Here is a 19,796-nt window from a genome sequence, read left to right on the forward strand (position 1 = left end):
CATTTCCACAGCAACCTGATGTCAGGCCAGATTTGGGCCAGCGGTGATTTACAATCTTTGCAGATTAGCTCCTCAGCTTCAAAGGGTTGAGCAGGTCTAGTTTATTGGACCTATTCATTGGACGGATTTAAACTGACAATTGAGACAAGCGTGACAGTGTTGGAGAAAAGAAAGCAGGCAGATTGGTGAGACAACTGAGGCTGGGTTTAATGAAATCTCAGTCCTGCTGCTTATGTCAGTCTTTAAGTAGTTAGAGGCAGGGAGTTTTACAATCCCAGTTCAAAAGCTGGAAGCCACACAGAAAGTTTTTACACCATCCATCAAGCTCTGATTTCAAAAACCTCCCACAGGAGACACATTCTGAGGGATTATAATGTTACAGTTTTTGTTGTTTTGTTTTCACATTTACGAAACTTTTGAATTGAGAAAAATGATGTGGGTACATGCTGATTATCACTTTGAGACTAAAAACACTTAAACCTGCTTGGAGAGCGCGAGGTTAAGCCTCTGTGGGCAGTATTTACTTTAAAGGGAATAGTAGAGGTCAAAGTTGACATTTGGATGCAGACGTGACCCCCAGCATCATTTCCTAAATGTTAATCAGAATTTTAAAGACATTTTAAGAACGTTTGAAGATCAGGTAATAATGTCATATTTATAGTCACCATATAACATAAACACTCTCAGGAAGAAGGTAAGCAGCATCTATACAGTACTGTCTGTATATTATCAATACACACCAAACGTGTGTGAATGACAGTTTAAGTTAGAAGGTTTTGTCAGTTTTTAACCAACAAAATCATTAGTGGAGCTTGAAGACCTCGGTGGATGTCAGCCAAATATGATGTCACTCCCTCCACCCCCAAAGTTTTATCAAAATTCATTCTAAACTTTTCAAGTTATCATGTTTTAAGACAGAATGACACACACAGACACACACACACAGACACACACACACACACACAGAACCTTCTTGGCAGAGGAAATGAGTCACAGTACTCATCTATCATGTGATAACGGGGTTTTCTTATTTGCTTTCAGAACCTGCACCCGTAGGTAGAGTCATCCAGCCTCACAGACAGATAACCACAGTACAAACTACTGCACACAAAAGAACATACTGTAAGCTACAAAGTAACAAAGCTATGACTGGATCATTGCACTGTGGGACCAGAAGCCTTCGTCCGGAAGGAAGAAACTGAATCTCACTATGCAAAGTGTGTGAGTCATGAAGCACTCTGTCTGAAAGGATGCTAGGTTTAGTCTGTGAGAGCACGAAGCTCTTTGAGCTCTTTCTGTTCTTTACAGAGAAATATCCAAACCATCACACCAACAAAGAGGACCAAGAAGGTTTAATAAAAGCACAGCTGACTTCAACAAAAGGAAATGCAATATTTTTATTGCACCTGTCTTTTTTCAGGAGACAAAAACCTCTTTCTCCCACAGTTGCACTAAACATCACTGCAGCACTTTGGCTCATTCAAGTGTGTGCTTTCTGATGGAAGGCTCGTCTGTCTCTTAGTCTGCCATTATGTGACATATCGTTTCCTCCCCATGTGACAGTTTTACGGGAACACTTCCTGTTGTGCTTCCACTGTCAGGTCACCTCGTTTGTGAGGTGCTCCATTGGGTCCAACTGTCAGATGGACTCATAGGTCACAGCTGGCATCTAAGACTTGGACCCATTTCAAGGAAAGGAAGATGTCACAGGGTGAGGCCGCTGAAATGTCACAATCCTCCCATGAAAGCTAAGCACACAGTTAGCACAAATACAAACATTTCCTCCACACCTTTCATCTCGTAATCTGAATCACTGTGTAACCAAGTGCACCTCATAGCCAAACACAGCATGTAGTCACTCACAAACAGCTCTGTGAAAAATGACTCGTCGCCTTCAAGACTTTGATGTGACACCATTAATGTGGATTAAGAAACACCACCATAGAGTATAAAAAGCTCAACCATGTAAAAAATGATATCATCTTGCCTACATTTGTCTTTTCTAAAGAATTTCTTAGTCTCTCAAAAAGCGAAACAGCTCAGTGCGTCTGACAGTCACCATCTTTGTGTTTTGAAAGCAGACATGAAGAACAGAGGTGGAGCCAATGAAAGACAAATTCTGGACAATGTCAGGAGAATCAGACTGGAAACAAATCATCTATAGTTCCCTATCCTCATAACAGGCAGCAAAGCATTACTAAGTAAATAAGAGGGCGGAGCTTATGAAACAATGAAGAGCATATTGTAAATCTTTTCTTGTACGTAGGTAGAGCAGGTCACACAGGGCCATGAGCTCAGAACAGAGAATCTTTGAGGCGGCTCTCTCACCTACTGATATGTGTCTGGACGTGCCAAAGAAGGTGTACAGCAGGACTGGGTAGAAGGAGGAGTACAGACCATAAACTGGAGGCACAGCAGCCAGCATAGCGTAGGCTAGTCCTGTGGAGCAGGGAAGATAACACGTTTCCAAATAAACAATCCAGGAGGTTCAGTGATTCCATCACAGTGTCAAAGTGTCAGCGATGCCAAAACAGAGTCAGCATGAAGCAGAAAACAGTTCCTCTGGAGCCGGCAGCCGGCCCTGCACTCGGCCTCAGCGTTTCACACAGTGCTGCTGCACAGTTTACTGACCTTGTGGAAGCTGCACAACTCCCGTGCTGAGACCTGAGACCACATCTGAAAAGAGGTACTTCCTGACTGGATACGACGGCAGCCATGAGAGAATGGGCATGAAGCTCAGAGCTGCTGACTTGGCCTTCTCTGAAGAACACCTGTGGATATTCAACACCAATCAGATTTTTCAAAATCCACCACAGACGATACTCTGAAGTTTTTCTGGAGTCAGTTTTCATGTTGTTGGCTGCAGCTCAAGGATTCAAGAAGCCCCCTCGTGTTAGCTGAACTTTGGTATGAGAAATCACTACTATACCTTTAATAGCAGCATCACGTGATTTCCACTGGTGAACAGATGTTTGTTCATTCTTACACCACAGAACTATCATTTCAGTGATGTAGCAATATTTGTTCTGCTTTTACAGATTTAAGCCCCAACACAACTTCACTCTCACTCTGCACAAGAGTTATTTTAAAAAAAACATGGATGTTTTACAACATTATGAAACGTTTGTGTGCAGAAATGACACGTTTGTTGTTCTCTCTGTAAAATGAAAACAAATGCATTTCTATAAAATGACACGGCACTCTTTAATGTGTCACTGTGTCGATTCCCGCTCAGACCCTGAGGTCTGTCACTCCCTCTGCGTCACTGCCATTTGCCCTGCGTGTCGTGGATGGTTATGAGTGGAGACCCGTTCTTTACTAACTCCCAGGTTGCTCGCTGTACCATTCCCATGCACATCTCTGCTTTTTGTTTAAACATCTCCTCATCTCCCCTGAGTAAGCCCTCCCACCTGTCCCAGTCCCAAATTCCCAGCGACCTGGCATCAGCATGTCATTTCCCAGCCTTGTTCGGGCAACTTGTTTAACCAGTCCCCTGACTTCTCTCCCTTTTGCTTGTACTTTGGAACATTTGCCCAGCTGCATCAGTTACCAAATAAAAAGCAGGGACAGAGAATCCCGGGTCTGTGCAGTTTAGCTCTGAATAACTTGTCAGAATCCAACATAATCTATTTCAAGATCAGTGTTGGAACTTTTTTGCATTTTAATGTATTTAAACATCTTATTTTTCCACTCATGAAAAGGATATTCTAAGGTTGCACATCAACTCCCACAGATTTCCCACGGTCTTCTGGATTCAGTTTATACAGCAGACCAGGATCTTGTGTGTGGAGCTGTCGATGCTGATCTGTTCAACGACATGTTAACAGGAAATGTCCAGAGAAAGACTTACTGGAACTTTTCTGCCAGCTTCTGACAATTTGTGGTGGTGTCTTCTTTGCGTTTAAGAAGCTTTGTCTGGATCAGAGTTTCATTGTAGACAGGACGCTCGATCCTGTAAATCAGCTGGGAGGCTTCATCCTCTCGAGCTGCTGCAGCCACCACTTCTTCTTGATCCATAGTAGAGGCCGGAGGGCTGACGTAGAATCTATGTCCCTTGTAGTTTACCTCTCCCGCTTTTTCTTCTCGGTCATTTCACTAGCTGGTATATCCTCATTCCTTAAACCTTTTCAGAGCAAGTGAGGACAAGACATGACAAGATAGTTATGATTTCTACGAGCATGGGTGATGATAATAAAGAAGCCCTTTGCTATGCCGATAAAGAGATTTCAGTTTGATTTGCAAGGCTGCTACTTTCAAATAAATATTTGGTCTCTGACCAGCTTATGTAATGGCTTGCATTAAGTCTGATCTACTGGGGGAAAGTTTGCTGAATAAATCGTACTGCATAGAGTTTGCTCAGGGTAGGTGCACAGTGTTTTACAGCTACAGGCAAACCTCTCTCCCAAAAGTCTTTCAACCACACGCCTTCATGTTTCGCGATGGAGGAACAAAGCCATGCATGTTTTTAAAAGAGGAAACACGTAGCTGGTCTGGTTAAGTACTTGGATTACAGTTCGACACGGTGCCTTCAGAGTCAATCCAAAAACACAAAAAAAACCGAATCTCTGGCTTTACAGATAAATAGTGAATGAAACTACAGTAATACTGTAAGAATGGGCGACTGTTAGTAAGAACAATTAGAATACAGTCATGTATTTGATGTTTACATTAATTATGTATTATAATAAATCTATATATAATTATTATTTTATATATAATAATATGCAAATGAGTAACACTTGTGCTTTTTGTACTTGCTTGTTTTTTACCCGTGTGTGGAACAGGTCCTGAACTTTAATAGACTTATGTCAAAGGTTTTTTATACATATATATTATGCATTTAATAAAGTCGGGTCTTCTGTTCAGTCAACTCTGGCGCCGACAGTTGAACGTCTCGGGCTTCTTTCCATTTCCTCTCCTCTGCTAGCTAGCTCACATCATGTTGTAAAAAGCGGCTTTGATAAATTCACAGCGGAGACATTAAATTTTAATTAAAGGGGAAATATGAGCTACAGGTATGGCAGCGAGCGTAACTACAGTAGCTCCCGTTGCTGTGACAGGAGCTTCACCTCGTCATAGGGAAACACTTAAGCTAACTGAAAGACACTAGCAAAGATATTTGACTCACCTCCATCCTCCTTGTTTTCCTCCTCCTGCTAAGATGCTGTCGGCTCAAGGAGAACACACGTACATAAACTGACCTCTTCGGTTGAAGTTTAACAAGGGCAACGTCCTTTAACTAGAGCACCAAACGCTTACGATAAATCACAGATAGAATATGTAGACAGGATGAGTCCCTCTGCTTAAAACTTTCTTGGAACTTCCGGTCCGCAAGAACGGGAGTAGCTCTGCACGCATGCGTCGTTGTCTTTATCGATCCCATTTTGTAGTCCTAAAACAAAGGGTAGGCCTACTTTATGTTCTTGCTATGCTTTCATATCACTGATAGAAGAGAGAAAGGAAAGTGGACCTTTATATTTTAGCAGTTTTTGTCTAACAGGTTATCTAAATCTGGCATTTCCCGTTCTCTCTGAAGATAAATACCAAATATGGCAGACATATTTATTGCAGACACACATAGCTGTATACAACACCGCTGTCACACTTATCTACTGGAGGGATTGGTGTAGTCCCACGGCGAGTCGTTCCTGTGCTGGAAAACAAAGACAGAGTGGGAGCTCTTGTGTTTGGGGACAGAGGGGTGGATGATGAAAGCAGAAAGTGTTTGACGTGTGGCAGGCTCGGCCCCCTCCTCCCGCTGCTGTGTTGGTCACCAACACGTGCTACAAGTCCGGTGGGGAGCCAGGATTCTGCTTTGGAGTGGGCACTCGTGTAATTGTTAAATCACAAGACTGCAGTCAGTTTTACCAAAGGGCAGAGAGAAAGAGCACTCATGGAAAGCTGCCATGCTTTCAGGGAGACAAATTCAAGAGGGAGACATTTCCCGTCATGTCTGAAGTTACTAAAGATGAATCCATCCTCACGCTGACCGTCAGCTGTACTCTGCGCAGCCGCAAACTGTTTGTATGCCTAAAGAAAAGCCACGTCCAGTTTATTACAGGTGAATTATGCCTTAACAGCTGTGTCGACAAATGCGTCTTTTTTTCCACTGAAAAAACTCAGGGTGGTAAACATCTCATGAACAACAGCAGAAAGTCACAGCAGTTTTAGTATAACCAAATATCCCAGCTCAAACAGAGTCATGCAACAAAAAAGTAGGTTAAGCAAAGTTTGTTCTTCCTCTGCTGGACAACCTCTGGACAGGGGTGTGCTCGCTCAGGTTTAACAGGTATTGGTCAACGTGAAATGGCTAGATAGAACTTTTTTTTTAGTATTTTATTTTGAATTAAGTGAAAATGAAACCAGAGAAAATTGTGCCAATAGTCAGTTAAGCTGCTGAAGCAGGGCCCAGAGTACTGCAGTGGTACTCCCTGATGGCAGCTGCCCTCCGGCACTGAAAAGAGTTAAAGGGGCTGGCTTGGCTTCCACATTACCCTCATGGATTATGGAACGAACTCATGTTTAAAAGTGTATTTTTATATTTTAATTTATAATTATGAACAATAAAAGTAATCCATGTTAATATTGTTGCATATATATGTATAGAAGCTCAGGGGCCCAAAGTGCAAGAAGAAAATATCCCTGATACCACTGCAGCAGCACCCTGATCATATTTTCATGTCCTTTGTGCAAAATTATAACCCTACTGTGAATGTTGCAGCACAAGTTGACACTTACCAGATCTGGCAACATTTTTTCTAATTTTGTGCTATTTTGCTGAGCCCATATAAACTGTAGTCTCAGCTTACACTGTTGCCATGTCTGTCAGCCTCTGACCGGCACGGCACCAGGTGCAGTCTTCTGCTGCTGCAGCCCATCTGCTTCAAGGGTCCATGTGTTGTGTGTTCAGACTACTTTGGTTGTAACTGTAGTTTGTACCTGAGTTACCGTTGCCTTCCTATCAGCTCAAAGGAGTCTGGCTATAGTCCTCTCAAATTAAGCAGACTGATCATGTCTGCATGCCTAAACATACTGAGTTGCTACCATGTGATTGACACATACACATTCGTGAGCAGTTGAATAGGTGTACCTAACAAAGTGGCCTGTGAGTGTATTCTGTGCTATACCTTTTTTCACCGAGACAACAGAGATACACAACAAGATTAAATCAGAAATAAGACAGAGCAAGACAAGACAAACAAGGAAGTCCTACGTGAAATGTACAATGTATACACAGAAACGTACACAGTGTATGTAAGTGTGTATACAACTGTATGTGGGTACTTTTGTGTGCATTTCTGGGAGGGGGTGCATATAGGAAGAAAGCAAACAACAGATAAATAATCATGTATAACCCTCACCCGTCATGAAAATCGTCAATCAACTTTAACCCAGCTACTTCTGAAAACCTGTTTTGACAAGATCATTTCCAGCATTTCATGGTTGCCCTCATTCCCATCCACAAAGGAAAATGATGTAATCAGCCTATACTCATTTTGTTTGAGGTTAAAGGTTTCGTAGTGACAATAAATATCAGTTTGATGCTTTTTAGCAGGATATCGGTTTATCCTCAAAGACCACAGTGGGTCAGCTTTCCCTGCAGGAGTGGAATCAGTTAGAAAAGGTTTAGGTGTCAAATTTCTATACAAGTTCTTAAATGTTTAGCAGAGACAAAAAAATCAAATTAAGTTTATGTGCAAGTTCAATAAGGAAGATCTGTAATGACTCATATGGCTGCTTATTTGTTCTTTACATCACTACCACTTTCCCACATTTTCACTCTGAACCATTACTCCAGCCTCAAGGGTCACTGTCCTGCAGGTTTTAGCTGATTTAAATGGCTAAATTACCTCCTCAACATGTCTTGAAGTTCTCCAGAAGCCTGGTAATGAACTAATCATGTGATTCAGGTGTGTTGACCCAGGGTGAGATCTAAAACCTGCAGGACACCGGCCCTCGAGGCCTGGAGTTGGACACCCCTGCTCTAGTCCAATCATCTTCTTGCCTGCCTTCTTTGAGCCAATCAGTCTCCTAATTCTCCCGCTTAGACTCTCATTCGTGCAACCCACCGCCTTCCCATCTCCACCTCACAGACAGCTCAGTCAGAGCCCATACCCCCAAGCCTTTCATTTCAGTCACTTACAGTTTTTTCTGAATGCTTAAACCCTAACTGTGATTCTTATAGCACAATTTCTAAAACTATTAATACTTATGGCAAAACCACTCACTGAGTTTGCAAAACTAAAAGCACAAACACTGCTTTGCACTCAGTTTGCCATTTTGTAACACACACTTTGCAAACCTGTAGCTACAATCCACTGCACAGCACCCTTTTTGCACAACTGTAAACACAACTCAATGCTTTACACTCAATTTGCAAATGATCAACACACTCCTAGCAAAATTATACACATGGGTGTCATTAACACTATTTTGCCAACTGTCTGGCACACTTTCACATGTGAAAACTGTTTTAGATAATTAGTTCACTTTGCAATCAGCCTAAGCACCATAATACAGGTAAGCTGTGTGTGTGGAGTACAATGGAAGGAGCAGCAAGAGTGAGAAGAGTGAGAATCAGAGGAGGCCGAGGGAGAGGACGTGGAGGTGAAGAAGTTGGAGGAAGAGGACGTGGAGGAGCAAGAAGAGGACGAGGAGGGGAAAGAGGAAGGGTAAGAAGAGTAAGAAACAGAATAACTGATCACATCACAGCTACAATAGTGGACCATGTCATCAACCATGGGATGACCCTGAGGGAAGCTGGCCAACGGGTTCAGCCTAAACTGAGCCACTACACTGTGGCAGGCATCATTAGGACATTTCGAAATGAGAATCGGTGAGTACTTTGTAGCACTGCCATACTCTAATGAGAAACACAACAGTACCATACATGCAAAAATACTGAAATTTCCCACATGTGGGACTAATAAAGGTTATCTTATCTTATCTTATCTTATCTTATCTTATCTTATCTTATCTTATCTTATCTTATCTTATCTTATCTTATCTTATCTTATCTTATCTTATCTTATCTTATCTTATCTTATCTTATCTTATCTTATCTTATCTTATCTTATCTTATCTTATCTTATCTTATCTTATCTTGGGGGCAGAGGCAGAATGTTCACTCCAGAGCAAGAGACCCATATAGTGAACATGGTGATTGCCAATAATGCAATAAGACTGCGCGAAATACAGCAGCGCATAATTGATAATGACACCATCTTTCAAAATATACACAGTGCAAGCATTTCTGCACGGAGTCGTGTACTTGCGCGCCACAGAATAAGAATGAAGCAAATTTACAGAGTTCCTTTCGAGAGAAACACAGAACGTGTAAAGCAACTGCGATATGACTATGTGCAGGTAAGCTAGTGTCATTGGTTCTGAATTTGGAAGTGCATACTGTAGTGCTGTGCATGGGCCTGATGTGTTGCATTTGTTTTGTCTTGTCCAGAGAGTGATGGAACTAGAAGCAGATGCAATGGGACATGAGCTACTTTTTCTGGATGAGGCTGGTTTTAACCTCAGTAAAACCAGGAGACGTGGCAGGAACATTATTGGACACCGTGCCATCATCAATGTCCCAGAAAAATGTGGTGGTAACATAACCATGTGTGCAGCTATAAGCCAAAATGGTGTTGTTCACCATCATGCAACCATAGGCTCATACAACACTGCACACATTATTGCATTCCTGGACACCATGCATGACATGCTCACTGTTCAGAGACCAGAGCAGACCCGATATGTCATCATATGGGACAATGTTAGTTTCCATAGGGCTGCTTTGGTCCACAACTGGTTTACAGACCACCCATCCTTCATGGCACTCAACCTCCCTCCATACTCTCCATTCTTAAATCCCATCGAGGAGTTCTTCTCTGCCTGGCGCTGGAAAGTGTACGACTGTCATCCTCATCAACAGGTAGCCCTTTTACAGGCAATGGAGGCATGTGGAGGTATTGACCAGGCATCATGTCAGGCCTGGATACGGCATTCAAGGAGATATTTTCCCCGGCGCCTTGGACTGGAGGATATCGCATGCGATGTGGACGAAATTTTGTGGCCGGACCCAGAAAGACGACATGATGTAGGCTGATTGTCTTTTTTTTTCCCTTTTTTTTGTGAAATTCCTATTTTGTGTTGTGACTTTGTCTTGGTTTTGATGAGTGTGAATAAACACCAGTACTTGAAGTTTGGATCCTTGTATGTTTACATGACACTATGACAAAAGTGTGACCTCAAATTGACATCTGTACACAGAGAAAGCAAAAGCCAGATGTGTTTTGTATTCATGCCATCAGTGTGCAGTTGGCGCATTGTGTGCTTAGTAGATGATGGCTTGTGTTAACTGTTTGATAGGAAAACACCATTTTTACGAAGGTGTGAAGAGTTAATCTAGCTGTGTTCGCTTTTGCAAGAGAACTACAATGTTTTGATAATTGGGTGACAGGTTTTCTTATTTGTGTGTAGAGTTTTGCAAAAATAGCCAATAGTTACAAAAAATGTGCTTAAGCAATCAGAAAAAACTGTAAGACTTGTAGCACTGCCATGCTAATGAGAAACACAACAATACCATAGATGTAAAAATACTGAAATTGTTACTTTACTGAATTGCTAGACGACCAGATGCTGGGAGCAGAGGAAGCATGTTCACTGCAGACCAAGAAACCCATATAGTCAATATAGCGATTGCAAATAATCCTATACTTGGAAATAAACACTTGTGTTTGTTTTGATGTGTGTGAATAAACACCAGTACCAGAAGTTTGGATCCCTCTATGCTTACGGATCTATGACAAAAGTATGAGCTCAAACTGACATAGCCTACCTTGTGCACAGAGAAAGCAAAAGCCAGGTGTGTTTTTCATTCATACCATCAGTGTGTAGTTGGTGCATTGTGTGCTTATTAATGTGATGGCTTGTGTTAACTGTCGGATACGAAAATACCATTTTTACAAAGGTGTGGAAAGTTAAGCAAAGGTTATTCGCTTTTACAAGAAAACTACAATGTTTTGCTGATTGAGTGAAGAGTTTTCTTATTTGTGTGTAGAGTTTTGCAAAAATAGCCAATAGTTACAAAAAAAGTGCTCAAGCCATCAGAAAAAACTTAGGATCACTCTCACTGTGTTCTATTTGAGAATAATTCTTCTCAATCAAGCACAGATGACAGACATGGCGGCTGCTGAATGACTGGACGACACACCTACTCATCATAAAAGTAAAAACCGACCTCTTGGCTTTCAGTGGTTTTAGTATAACACCATACTTGTTTTGATCTTGTACATGAAAACGTGATATCAGATTACGGAATTAAATTAAAAATTTCTAACAACAAAACAAAGACAGGCCCCGGCTGAGAACCAAATAATTTGAACTTGGATCAAGGATAACAACCGTGTTCAACTCTATGAGAAATCAACTGCTGAAAGAGGGAGAACCCAAATACAGACAAACGGAGGCAGGGAGTAACGATAACAAAGGCTGATTACCAAACACAGACGAAACAAGAAAACCAAACTAAACAAAGAACCAATGAAAAAACCTAAACTGGAAAAACACTAGGAAACTTTGAATACTTGGTACATGGAAATGACCAAGGACTGAGGAAGACAGACGACACTGTGGGGTGACAAGCGAAGTGGAAACACATGGGAACACGACAGGAACAAATTAGACGTAACGAGGGGAAGCAAAACTGAACACACTGAACACAAGAGATGGTCAAAATAAAACAGGAAGTACACTGAGACCATGACTAAGACGTGTGGACTTGATTCGAGCAGACATGACAGAGCTGAGGAAGAGGGAGAGACAGAGAGGCCTTGACAAAGACAGAGGAAAGATAAGCAAAGCCTGGGGAAACAAACACAGAGGACACGACAGACTCTCACAGGAGACATGGGGATGATACTAGGACACAAAAGGAACCTAACTGACAAGAGACCAAAACACAAGTAATCCAAAAAGACCCCAAAAGAACCAAACCCAAGATTAACTGTATTAAACTTAAACCAAATCATCTTCATTATGCCAAAGAAAGAATCAAGTTGTTGACACCTGAAACAAGTCAGTATGGTTTAACCCACCTACTCACAGTGCTTGGGTGCTTTTGGCTGGTCTGGCTCTCAGATCGCTAACTCTGAGTCATCCCTTCATTTTCCTCACGTCAAGGTTGTATACTGTTGTTCACAGGAATGTCTAAAAATTCAGAGCAGCATCATTCAAAAGATTAAACACAATGTGCATAGAAAATGTGATTTATTTTTGTTTACTTATTTTTTATTCTTCTGGAAAAACAACATAAAGGGGGCGTGGCTGCTGACCCAACTGGTTCCATAGATGGTTCTCCAAATTGTAACAGAACTACAGCTGAGATAAGAAAACTAAGTATTAGACACAAGAATGATGTGCAACCACATTATAGAAGACATTATACAATATTTTCTCACTGGGTACTGAAAGATGGGGAATGTACATGACATTTCGATTCAGTCCACTTTTTGACAACCTTTGCTTTACCCTTAAAGCCGCCCACCCTCCCCCCTTGGTGGCCCTACTGTGCCCTACCTTGTAATTACCTTTAGAAAAGACTACAAGTTTCTCAGCTGCAGTTGTTGATGGAAGGAGATTACAAGCAATGATATGATCAAAAATGATTTAAAACAAACAGAAAACATGCAGCTTACTTGTTATTTCATCAAGATCAGTTTGTGGTGGACTTTTGACTGTACCAAGAGTCACAGCTGGGGTCTTGATGTGATTTCCTTAGCCTACTTTTATGGCCTTTGGCTTGAAGTACTTGGGTCGCTGATGCAGTGTTTTTGTGTTTATGGATTTTTGACTTTTGTTTATTCAGTATTGTTTATTGTCTACTTGTGTTTCCTAGTTTAGTGTTGTGCAGTGAGTTTCTCGGTATATCTAGTTTAGGTGGTCTTGGTTGTTTTTTGGTCCCTTTCATGTCCCTGTCTTGTCTCTGTGTCCTTCCCTCAGCAGCTCCCTGTTAAGTCAGTCTTGTGTGTGTGTTTTTTCCAGTCTTTCTCCTCAGACTGAAGAGTGGATGGAGTGGCCTGAAATGCAGGATTGCAGCCGATGGCTTGCAGGTGAGGCTGGGCTGGCACTGGTGGCCGACTCTGCCCAACACAGGCCAAAAGCACCAGAAGCACAACTCTTCCCTGGACCATGACGTTATCGTGCTGGGTGGCACCAAAATTGCCCTCAAAAGAATCCTGAATCAGCAGTGAGTAATTTACATGGCTGCTGACTTTCTTGGATTTAGTAGTCATTTCTCAAGCGTCTTCTCCAGAATTAAACTAATTCACTATTACCCATGGTCACCATGGTAGGCACATAAAGTACCATTAAAAGTTGACAGACCTTTACATGAAACATTACTGCAATGTCTCGAGTGCTGAATGCATACAGGGAGGGTCAGCACTCATTTACATCTATTAGTTCTAGAACTGGTAGACCAGGTAGTCCATTGAGCAGCTGCCCAACCTGAAAAATGCAGGTGGAGTGTTGACAAAGCAGCCTCTGAAATGTATTAGATTCAGACATTCTCACAGATAATGATTTGGAAGTGCTCCTGAGCCTGCACTTGATCAACTTGCTTCTTTATTATTCTGGACATGGTCAGAGCTGCTGTCCCCGTTTTATCATCATTAGCACTTTCCTTGCTAATGTATTAATATGTTATTACTTCTCAAACGCCATCTTCTCTGCATCACACATGTTAGCCAAGGCAGTTAGAGAGAGGAAACTCATCTGCAGACCAGAGATTTATCAGCCAATCCAGGTCACTCTTGGTCCATCTGTGGTCTAGAATATAGCCCAGGACAGACAAGGTTGTAACATGGAATTCATCATTTTCTGCCTTCACATGAAGCGTATTTTCCAATAAATGCTATAACTCTTTCCTTACTTCTGTCTTCCATTTGTTGTTGGAGGTAAACTAAAACTAAAATGCCACTAAATACATAGTTGAATTCAAAAAGTGCTTCAGTATATAATTTACTGAAACTTGGAAGACTGTTGATGCATTGGTTAGTCCAAAAGGCATCACTTAACCCTTTCACACATAGTGGTCACTACAGTGGACAGCTACTCAAAGGCTGTTTTCTAGTATTTGTGTCAGTGTTGATGGTATATTTGCACATAAACCACTACATTGGACACTGATGTGTCACTCCATACACATCAGTTGTCCAACTAAGTGGATGTTTAAAGCAGATCTTTAAAAAAAAATGAAATTCAAAAATCTTTTTTTCATGCCTAAAGATGAATAAAAATACTTGAGAAAAAAAATCCAGATTGAGGTTGTCATAATTCATGCATGTAAGGGTTAAAGTAACCCCAAGGCATGCTGAAAGCAGTCGTCCATTCAACCTTTTCCCGTATGGATACCAGATGGTAAGCATTGTGCAAATTGAGCTTTGTAAACACAGTGACATCATGCAACCGCTCAAAGGCTGAGTTGCTGAGTGGAAGAGATATTTCAGTTCAATTCAGTTCAATTCAATTCAATTCAATTCAATTCAATAAAACTTTATTGATCCTGAAGGTTGACCCCGAAGGAAATTGGGTTAAGGCTGCCGACCTTTGCCAGCGCCATCTTACACTTCTGACCATACATACATTACACAAACATCACATGGGGAAGACAGGTCAGAGAGGTATAAAAATGGAAAAATGCACAACATGAGGAAAGATAAGGAGAAAAAAATAACTCCCCCCAGACTGAGCTCCAACAGGGAGATCAGTTTGAGAACAGAAAAAAACTGCACATAGCACATGAAAAAACTCTAATACACCAAAGAAACACATGACAAGCAACAGGGATGGGTAAAGGGTGAGAGACAGCCAATGTAGACAGACATCCAGGCCTGCAGCCTATGCACTGGTCTCCATGATCCACCATCAGCATCGGAAGGGAATAAGCGTCGAAGGCGCTTGGAGGGGGAGGGGGGATGAGTGTACATCTGCATGTGTATATGTCTGTGTGTGTGTGTGTGTGTGTGTGTGTGTCCAGAGTTCAGCTGAGACAGTGTCCTTCGCCCTGCCAGGCTAAGTAAACAGTCTTCCAGCCAACCCAGGTGGCCTTGCATAGAAAGGGAAGAACAGTCTAAACACAGTCGTTATCAGGGTGTTGTTGTTCAGCTCCAGCCATGAAGTGATGATGGTTTTTACTTTAGTGCGAACAACTCATATGAATTTCAAAGCTGTTCTAACACACTGGTCTCTCAATCTCCCGTTGGAGAGCCGTGAGCTTCTCCATGATGTTATCAAACTTATGCTCCGTGATGTTGTCATTCTTGTGCTCAAAGAGCCGATTCTGAGAACTCACGACCGCAGTGAGCTTCTCCAAGATGTCAAATCAAATCAAATCAAATCAAATCACCTTTATTGTCACATCACATGTGCAGGTACACTGGTACAGTACATGCGAGTGAAATTCTTGTGTGCAAGCTTCACAAGCAACAGAGTTGTGCAAAATACAATAACGTGCAACAAGCAAAATATAAAAATGGTTAATTTAAAAAGTAATAAATATATGTACCATATATAAAGGTATATACATTACTGAGCGTGTGTACTAAATATGTTTTCTACGTGTGTGTGTGTGTGTGTGTGTGTGTGTGTGTGTATATACATGTTTTACAAATGAAATAGAGTAAACAATAAAATAAGATATATAAAATATAAAATATACAGAGGTAGGTATGTGCAAAACAGTGGCATTAATGTACAGTATGGAGTGCATAATGTTGAAGTTCCAGTAGTGAGGGTGAGGTGTCTATGAAGTGTTCAGCAGTCTGATGGCCTGGTGGAAAAAGCTGTCTCTCAGTCTGCTGGTTCGGGACCGGATGCTGCAGAACCTCCTTCCTGATGGAAGTAGTCTGAACAGTTTGTGGCTGGGGTGACTGGAGTCCTTGATGATCCTCCCGCTTTCCTCAGGCACCGCTTCCTGTAGATGTCTTGGAGGAGGGAAGCTCACCTCAATTATCCGTTCAGCACACCGCACTACTCTCTGGAGAGCTTTGCGGTTGTAAGCGGTGGTGTTGCCATACCAGGTGGTGATGCATCCAGTGAGGATGCTCTCAATGGCACAGCGATAGAAGGTCCTGAGGATGCGGGGCTCATGCCGAATCTTTTCAGTCTCCTGAGAAAGAAGAGGCGCTGCTGCGCCTTCTTCACTGTCTTGTTTATGTGTACTGACCACGTAAGATCCTCAGCCAGATGTACACCAAGGAAGCGGAAGCTGCTCACTCTCTCCACAGCGGCGCGTTGATGGTGATGGGGTGTGTACTCCTCTGCACCTCCGGAGTCCACTATCAGCTCCTTTGTCTTTGCGACGTTGAGGGTGAGATGGTTGTCTTGACACCAGTGGGTCAGGCGCTGACCTCCTCCTGTAGGCTGTCTCATCACCGTTGGTGATAAGACCCACCACTGTAGTGTCGTCCGCAAACTTCACAATGATGTTGGAGTTGTTAGTGGCCGTGCAGTCGTGGGTGTAGAGTGAGTACAGGAGAGGGCTCAGTACACACCCCTGTGGAGCACCAGTGTTCAGTGTGATGGGGATGAGGTGGTGCTGCCCAGTCTGACCACTTGGCGTCTGTCAGACAGGAAGCTAAGGATCCAGCTGCAGAGGGAGCTGCTCAGTCCTAGATCCTGCAGTTTCCTGTCCAGCTTCGAGGGAACGATGGTGTTGAATGCTGAGCTGTAATCTACAAACAGCATTCTCACATACGTGTCTCTCTTCTCCAGGTGTGACAGGGCAGCATGGAGTGTCAGGGCTATGGCATCATCAGTGGACCTGTTGTGGCGGTATGCGAACTGTAGAGGGTCCAGTGAGTCGGGTAGTGCGGAGCAGATGAAGTCCCTGACCAGCTTCTCGAAGCATTTGCTCACGATGGGGTCAGGGCTACAGGTCGCCAGTCGTTCAATGATGAGATGGTGGAGGATTTGGGTACAGGGACGATGGTGGCCATTTGAAGCAGGCTGGGACTACAGACAGAGAGAGGGAAAGGTTGAAGATGTGTGTAAACACTCCAGCCAGCTGAGCAGCGCATGACTTGAGGACGCGCCGGGGAATCCCGTCCGGACCAGTAGCTTTGCGTGGGTTCACTCTCCTGAAGTACCTCCGCACATCCTCCTCAGACACAGTGTGCGCACTGGCGTCATCCATGGTGCGCACACTGTCCGGTCTCCTGGTGTTCGCTGTGTCGAATCTAGCGTGAGAATACGTTTAGATCCTCACACAGAGAGGCCGTGGTCTGCGGTGTGCTGGTTTTCCCTCTAAAGTCTGTGATCGTGTTTAGTCCCTGCCACATACTCCGAGGGTTGTCAAACTGTTGCTCCACCCTGTCCCTGTACTCACGTTTGGCTGCTTTGATCGTCTTCCGGAGTTGGTAATGTGCGTGTTTGTAGTCCGATGTGTTCGCGGAGGCAAAAGCGGTGCTCCGTGCCGCTAGCGCCGTGCGAACATCTCCGCTAATCCAGGGTTTTGATTTGGGAAGGATTTAACTGTTCTGGATGGGACGACATCTTCCACGCATTTTCTGATAAATCCGCAGACTGAGTCTGTGTATTCATCGATGTCTTTAGCAGCCACGTGAAACATTTCCCAGTCCGCGTGATCAAAACAGTCCCGCAGCGTAGACTCCGATTGGTCCGACCAACGATGCACCGCCCTCAGGGTTGGAGCTTCCTGTTTCAGCTTCTGCCTGTAGGCGGGCAGGAGCAGGATGGAGCGGTGATCTGATTGGCCGAATGGGGGGCGGGGAGGGCTTTGTACGCATCCCGGAAAGAGGTGTAGCAGTGGTCAAGAAGCCGGTCTCCACGAGTGTTGAAATGGATGTGTTGGTGGAGTTTTGGTGAGACTTTCTTCAGGTTACCCTTATTAAAGTCCCCGGTCGTGATAAACGCCGCCTCTGGGTGTGAGGTTTCCTCACTGCTGATCGCGCTGTACAGTTCCCTGAGTGCTCGGTCAGTGTCGGCTTGTGGGGAAATGTAAACAGCCGTAATAATCACTGCTGTAAATTCCCTCGGTAGCCAGAATGGCCGGCACTTAACCATCAGGTACTCCAGGTCCGGTGAGCAGAAGGATTTGACCGGGTGCATGTTCGCATAATCACACCAGCTGTTGTTGATCATGAAACACACACCACCGCCTCTGCTTTTCCCAGTAAGCTCCTGTGACCTGTCCGCGCGGTGCACAGAGAACCCCGGTAGTTGTACTGCGGAGTCCGGTACCTTGTCCGATAGCCAGGTTTCTGTGAGGCAGATCACGCAGCAGTCCCGCATCTCTCGCTGGAATGAGATCCGTGCCCGAAGCTCGCACAGCTTGTTCTCCAGAGACTGCACATTAGCCAGTAATAAGCTGGGTAACGGTGGTCTGTTAGTGCGCCGTCTCAGTCGAACCAGAACGCCAGATCTTCTCCCTCTGCGTCGGCGTTTGCGGCCTCCACGGGCCCAGAACAAAGGCGTCTCAGGTGAGATGAATGGGGGGTCTGCAAACGGAGGGTCCGTGTTGCAAAACTTGAACTCCGGAAAGTGATGAGAAAGTCCGTCTTTTATGTCCAGTAAGGTTTGTCGGTCGTACACAAGGAGACATGTGCTACTCGTGAAAAAATAAAGAAAAAGTAAAATTAAACACAAAAAACAGCTGTTGCTTGGGGGAGCTCGCGACGAGGCTGCCATACTCGGCGCCATCTTGATTGTGATCCAATTTGCAATCAGAGGTCTTGTTCTGAGTATTCATGGCAGCCGTAAGCTTCTCCAAGATCTTATCCGTGCTGCACTCAGTGAGCCCATTTTGAGACCTCACGCCTCGTCCCATTGTTTCAATCCCAGCGGGCAGCCTTGTGCAGGTTTGAACAGCCAGTTCCACTTTCTTAATTCTTCGATAAGCCAGGGCCAAGCCAGCTCCGATCAGCAAGAACCCTGTTACCATGGTTCCAAATAGGTAGATATCTTCAGCACTCAGGCTCACCCAAGCCCAGACTTCTCGTTGAGAAAAGGGTGTCAATTGCATTCAGGGACCAGTTGATCAAATCCATAATTCCTCTTTTAGGTTTTAGAGAACAGACTGTGAGAGAGTGTTTCAGGGAAAAGTAATACAAAAAACACGAGACAAGACAAGGACACAAGAGGCTAAGCAGGGAAGCTAAGGGAGAGGAGGAGGAGGAGAAAAGTGCGACCGCCTTCGTCAAGAGCAAGAGCAGAAAATATTTATTCTCCATGGTGATCTGATTCATCCCAGAAAATCACCTCTGATAATCAATACAAGGTCTCAGTGTCTTGGCCCTTATTTCAACAAAGAGAAACAAAAAGATGGTTGAATTATTCCTGCGTTGAATAAATCTGAAGCGGGCACCGCTGACAAATTTGGTAGTTTTCCATTGTGTTAAGGTTCAAAAGTTGGAGAAAAGGAGTACGGAGGGCTCACAAGCAAATAACAACTCTGGTCCGGAAGATGTGGTCAAAGCAAAGATTTATTGATTACACGCGTGGAGTCCAAAGCTGGGCAAAGTCAGCAATCGAACTGAACTCACGATGATTAAACAAAGGTTTTATATGGGTACAATAACAAAGCCCCCCTCTTTTGCAAAAATAGACAAAGTACAGCTTACATCACTTAAACCACAAAATGTTCCTGCTAACTTTAACATAGTTTTACAGAACATCACGTCTCATCTCCATCCCGGTGTCGCCCCACGTACGCTTCCTTATCTTCCTGTAGATCAGGTCTACTTCCTGTAAGCCTCTGACAATCTGCCGGCACAATTTGC

General features: G+C 43.5%; 2 protein-coding genes across 3 annotated transcripts in view; one reads left to right on the plus strand and one right to left on the minus strand.

The window, feature by feature from the left end:
- The window catches only part of slc26a5 (solute carrier family 26 member 5), a 13,506-nt gene extending 8,171 nt beyond the window's left edge, over nucleotides 1-5,335 (minus strand). The window contains exons 1-4 of the mRNA XM_031740362.2: nucleotides 5,129-5,335; nucleotides 3,851-4,123; nucleotides 2,632-2,771; nucleotides 2,329-2,439 (exon numbers count right to left, since the gene is read on the minus strand). Coding sequence (XP_031596222.1) covers nucleotides 2,329-2,439; nucleotides 2,632-2,771; nucleotides 3,851-4,017 — 418 coding nt within the window. The 5' untranslated portion in view covers nucleotides 4,018-4,123; nucleotides 5,129-5,335. The remainder of the gene's footprint in view (nucleotides 1-2,328; nucleotides 2,440-2,631; nucleotides 2,772-3,850; nucleotides 4,124-5,128) is intronic.
- A 3,776-nt stretch (nucleotides 5,336-9,111) lies between these two features.
- Nucleotides 9,112-10,110, plus strand: LOC120434054. Of its 2 annotated transcripts, XM_039601493.1 has the most exons (3): nucleotides 9,112-9,159; nucleotides 9,285-9,366; nucleotides 9,458-10,110. In XM_039601493.1, exons 2-3 carry the CDS (start codon nucleotides 9,292-9,294, stop codon nucleotides 10,100-10,102), a joined length of 720 nt encoding a protein of 239 aa, XP_039457427.1. In that variant the 5' UTR covers nucleotides 9,112-9,159; nucleotides 9,285-9,291; the 3' UTR covers nucleotides 10,103-10,110. The 2 variants fall into 2 exon arrangements, with proteins under 2 accessions (XP_039457427.1, XP_039457426.1); XM_039601492.1 differs by having other exon boundaries at nucleotides 9,112-9,366.
- The last annotated feature ends 9,686 nt before the right edge of the window (nucleotides 10,111-19,796 follow it).

Source organism: Oreochromis aureus, linkage group 17 (assembly GCF_013358895.1).
Source record: "Oreochromis aureus strain Israel breed Guangdong linkage group 17, ZZ_aureus, whole genome shotgun sequence".
NCBI classification, from domain to species: Eukaryota; Metazoa; Chordata; class Actinopteri; order Cichliformes; family Cichlidae; genus Oreochromis; species Oreochromis aureus.

Bases quoted from the DNA above. Each gene is read 5' to 3' on its own strand.
- LOC120434054 (XM_039601492.1), top strand. From the start codon at position 9,121: ATGTTCACTCCAGAGCAAGAGACCCATATAGTGAACATGGTGATTGCC. The intron at 9,367-9,457 runs GTAAGCTAGTGT...TGTCTTGTCCAG, and splicing joins TGCGATATGACTATGTGCAG to AGAGTGATGGAACTAGAAGC.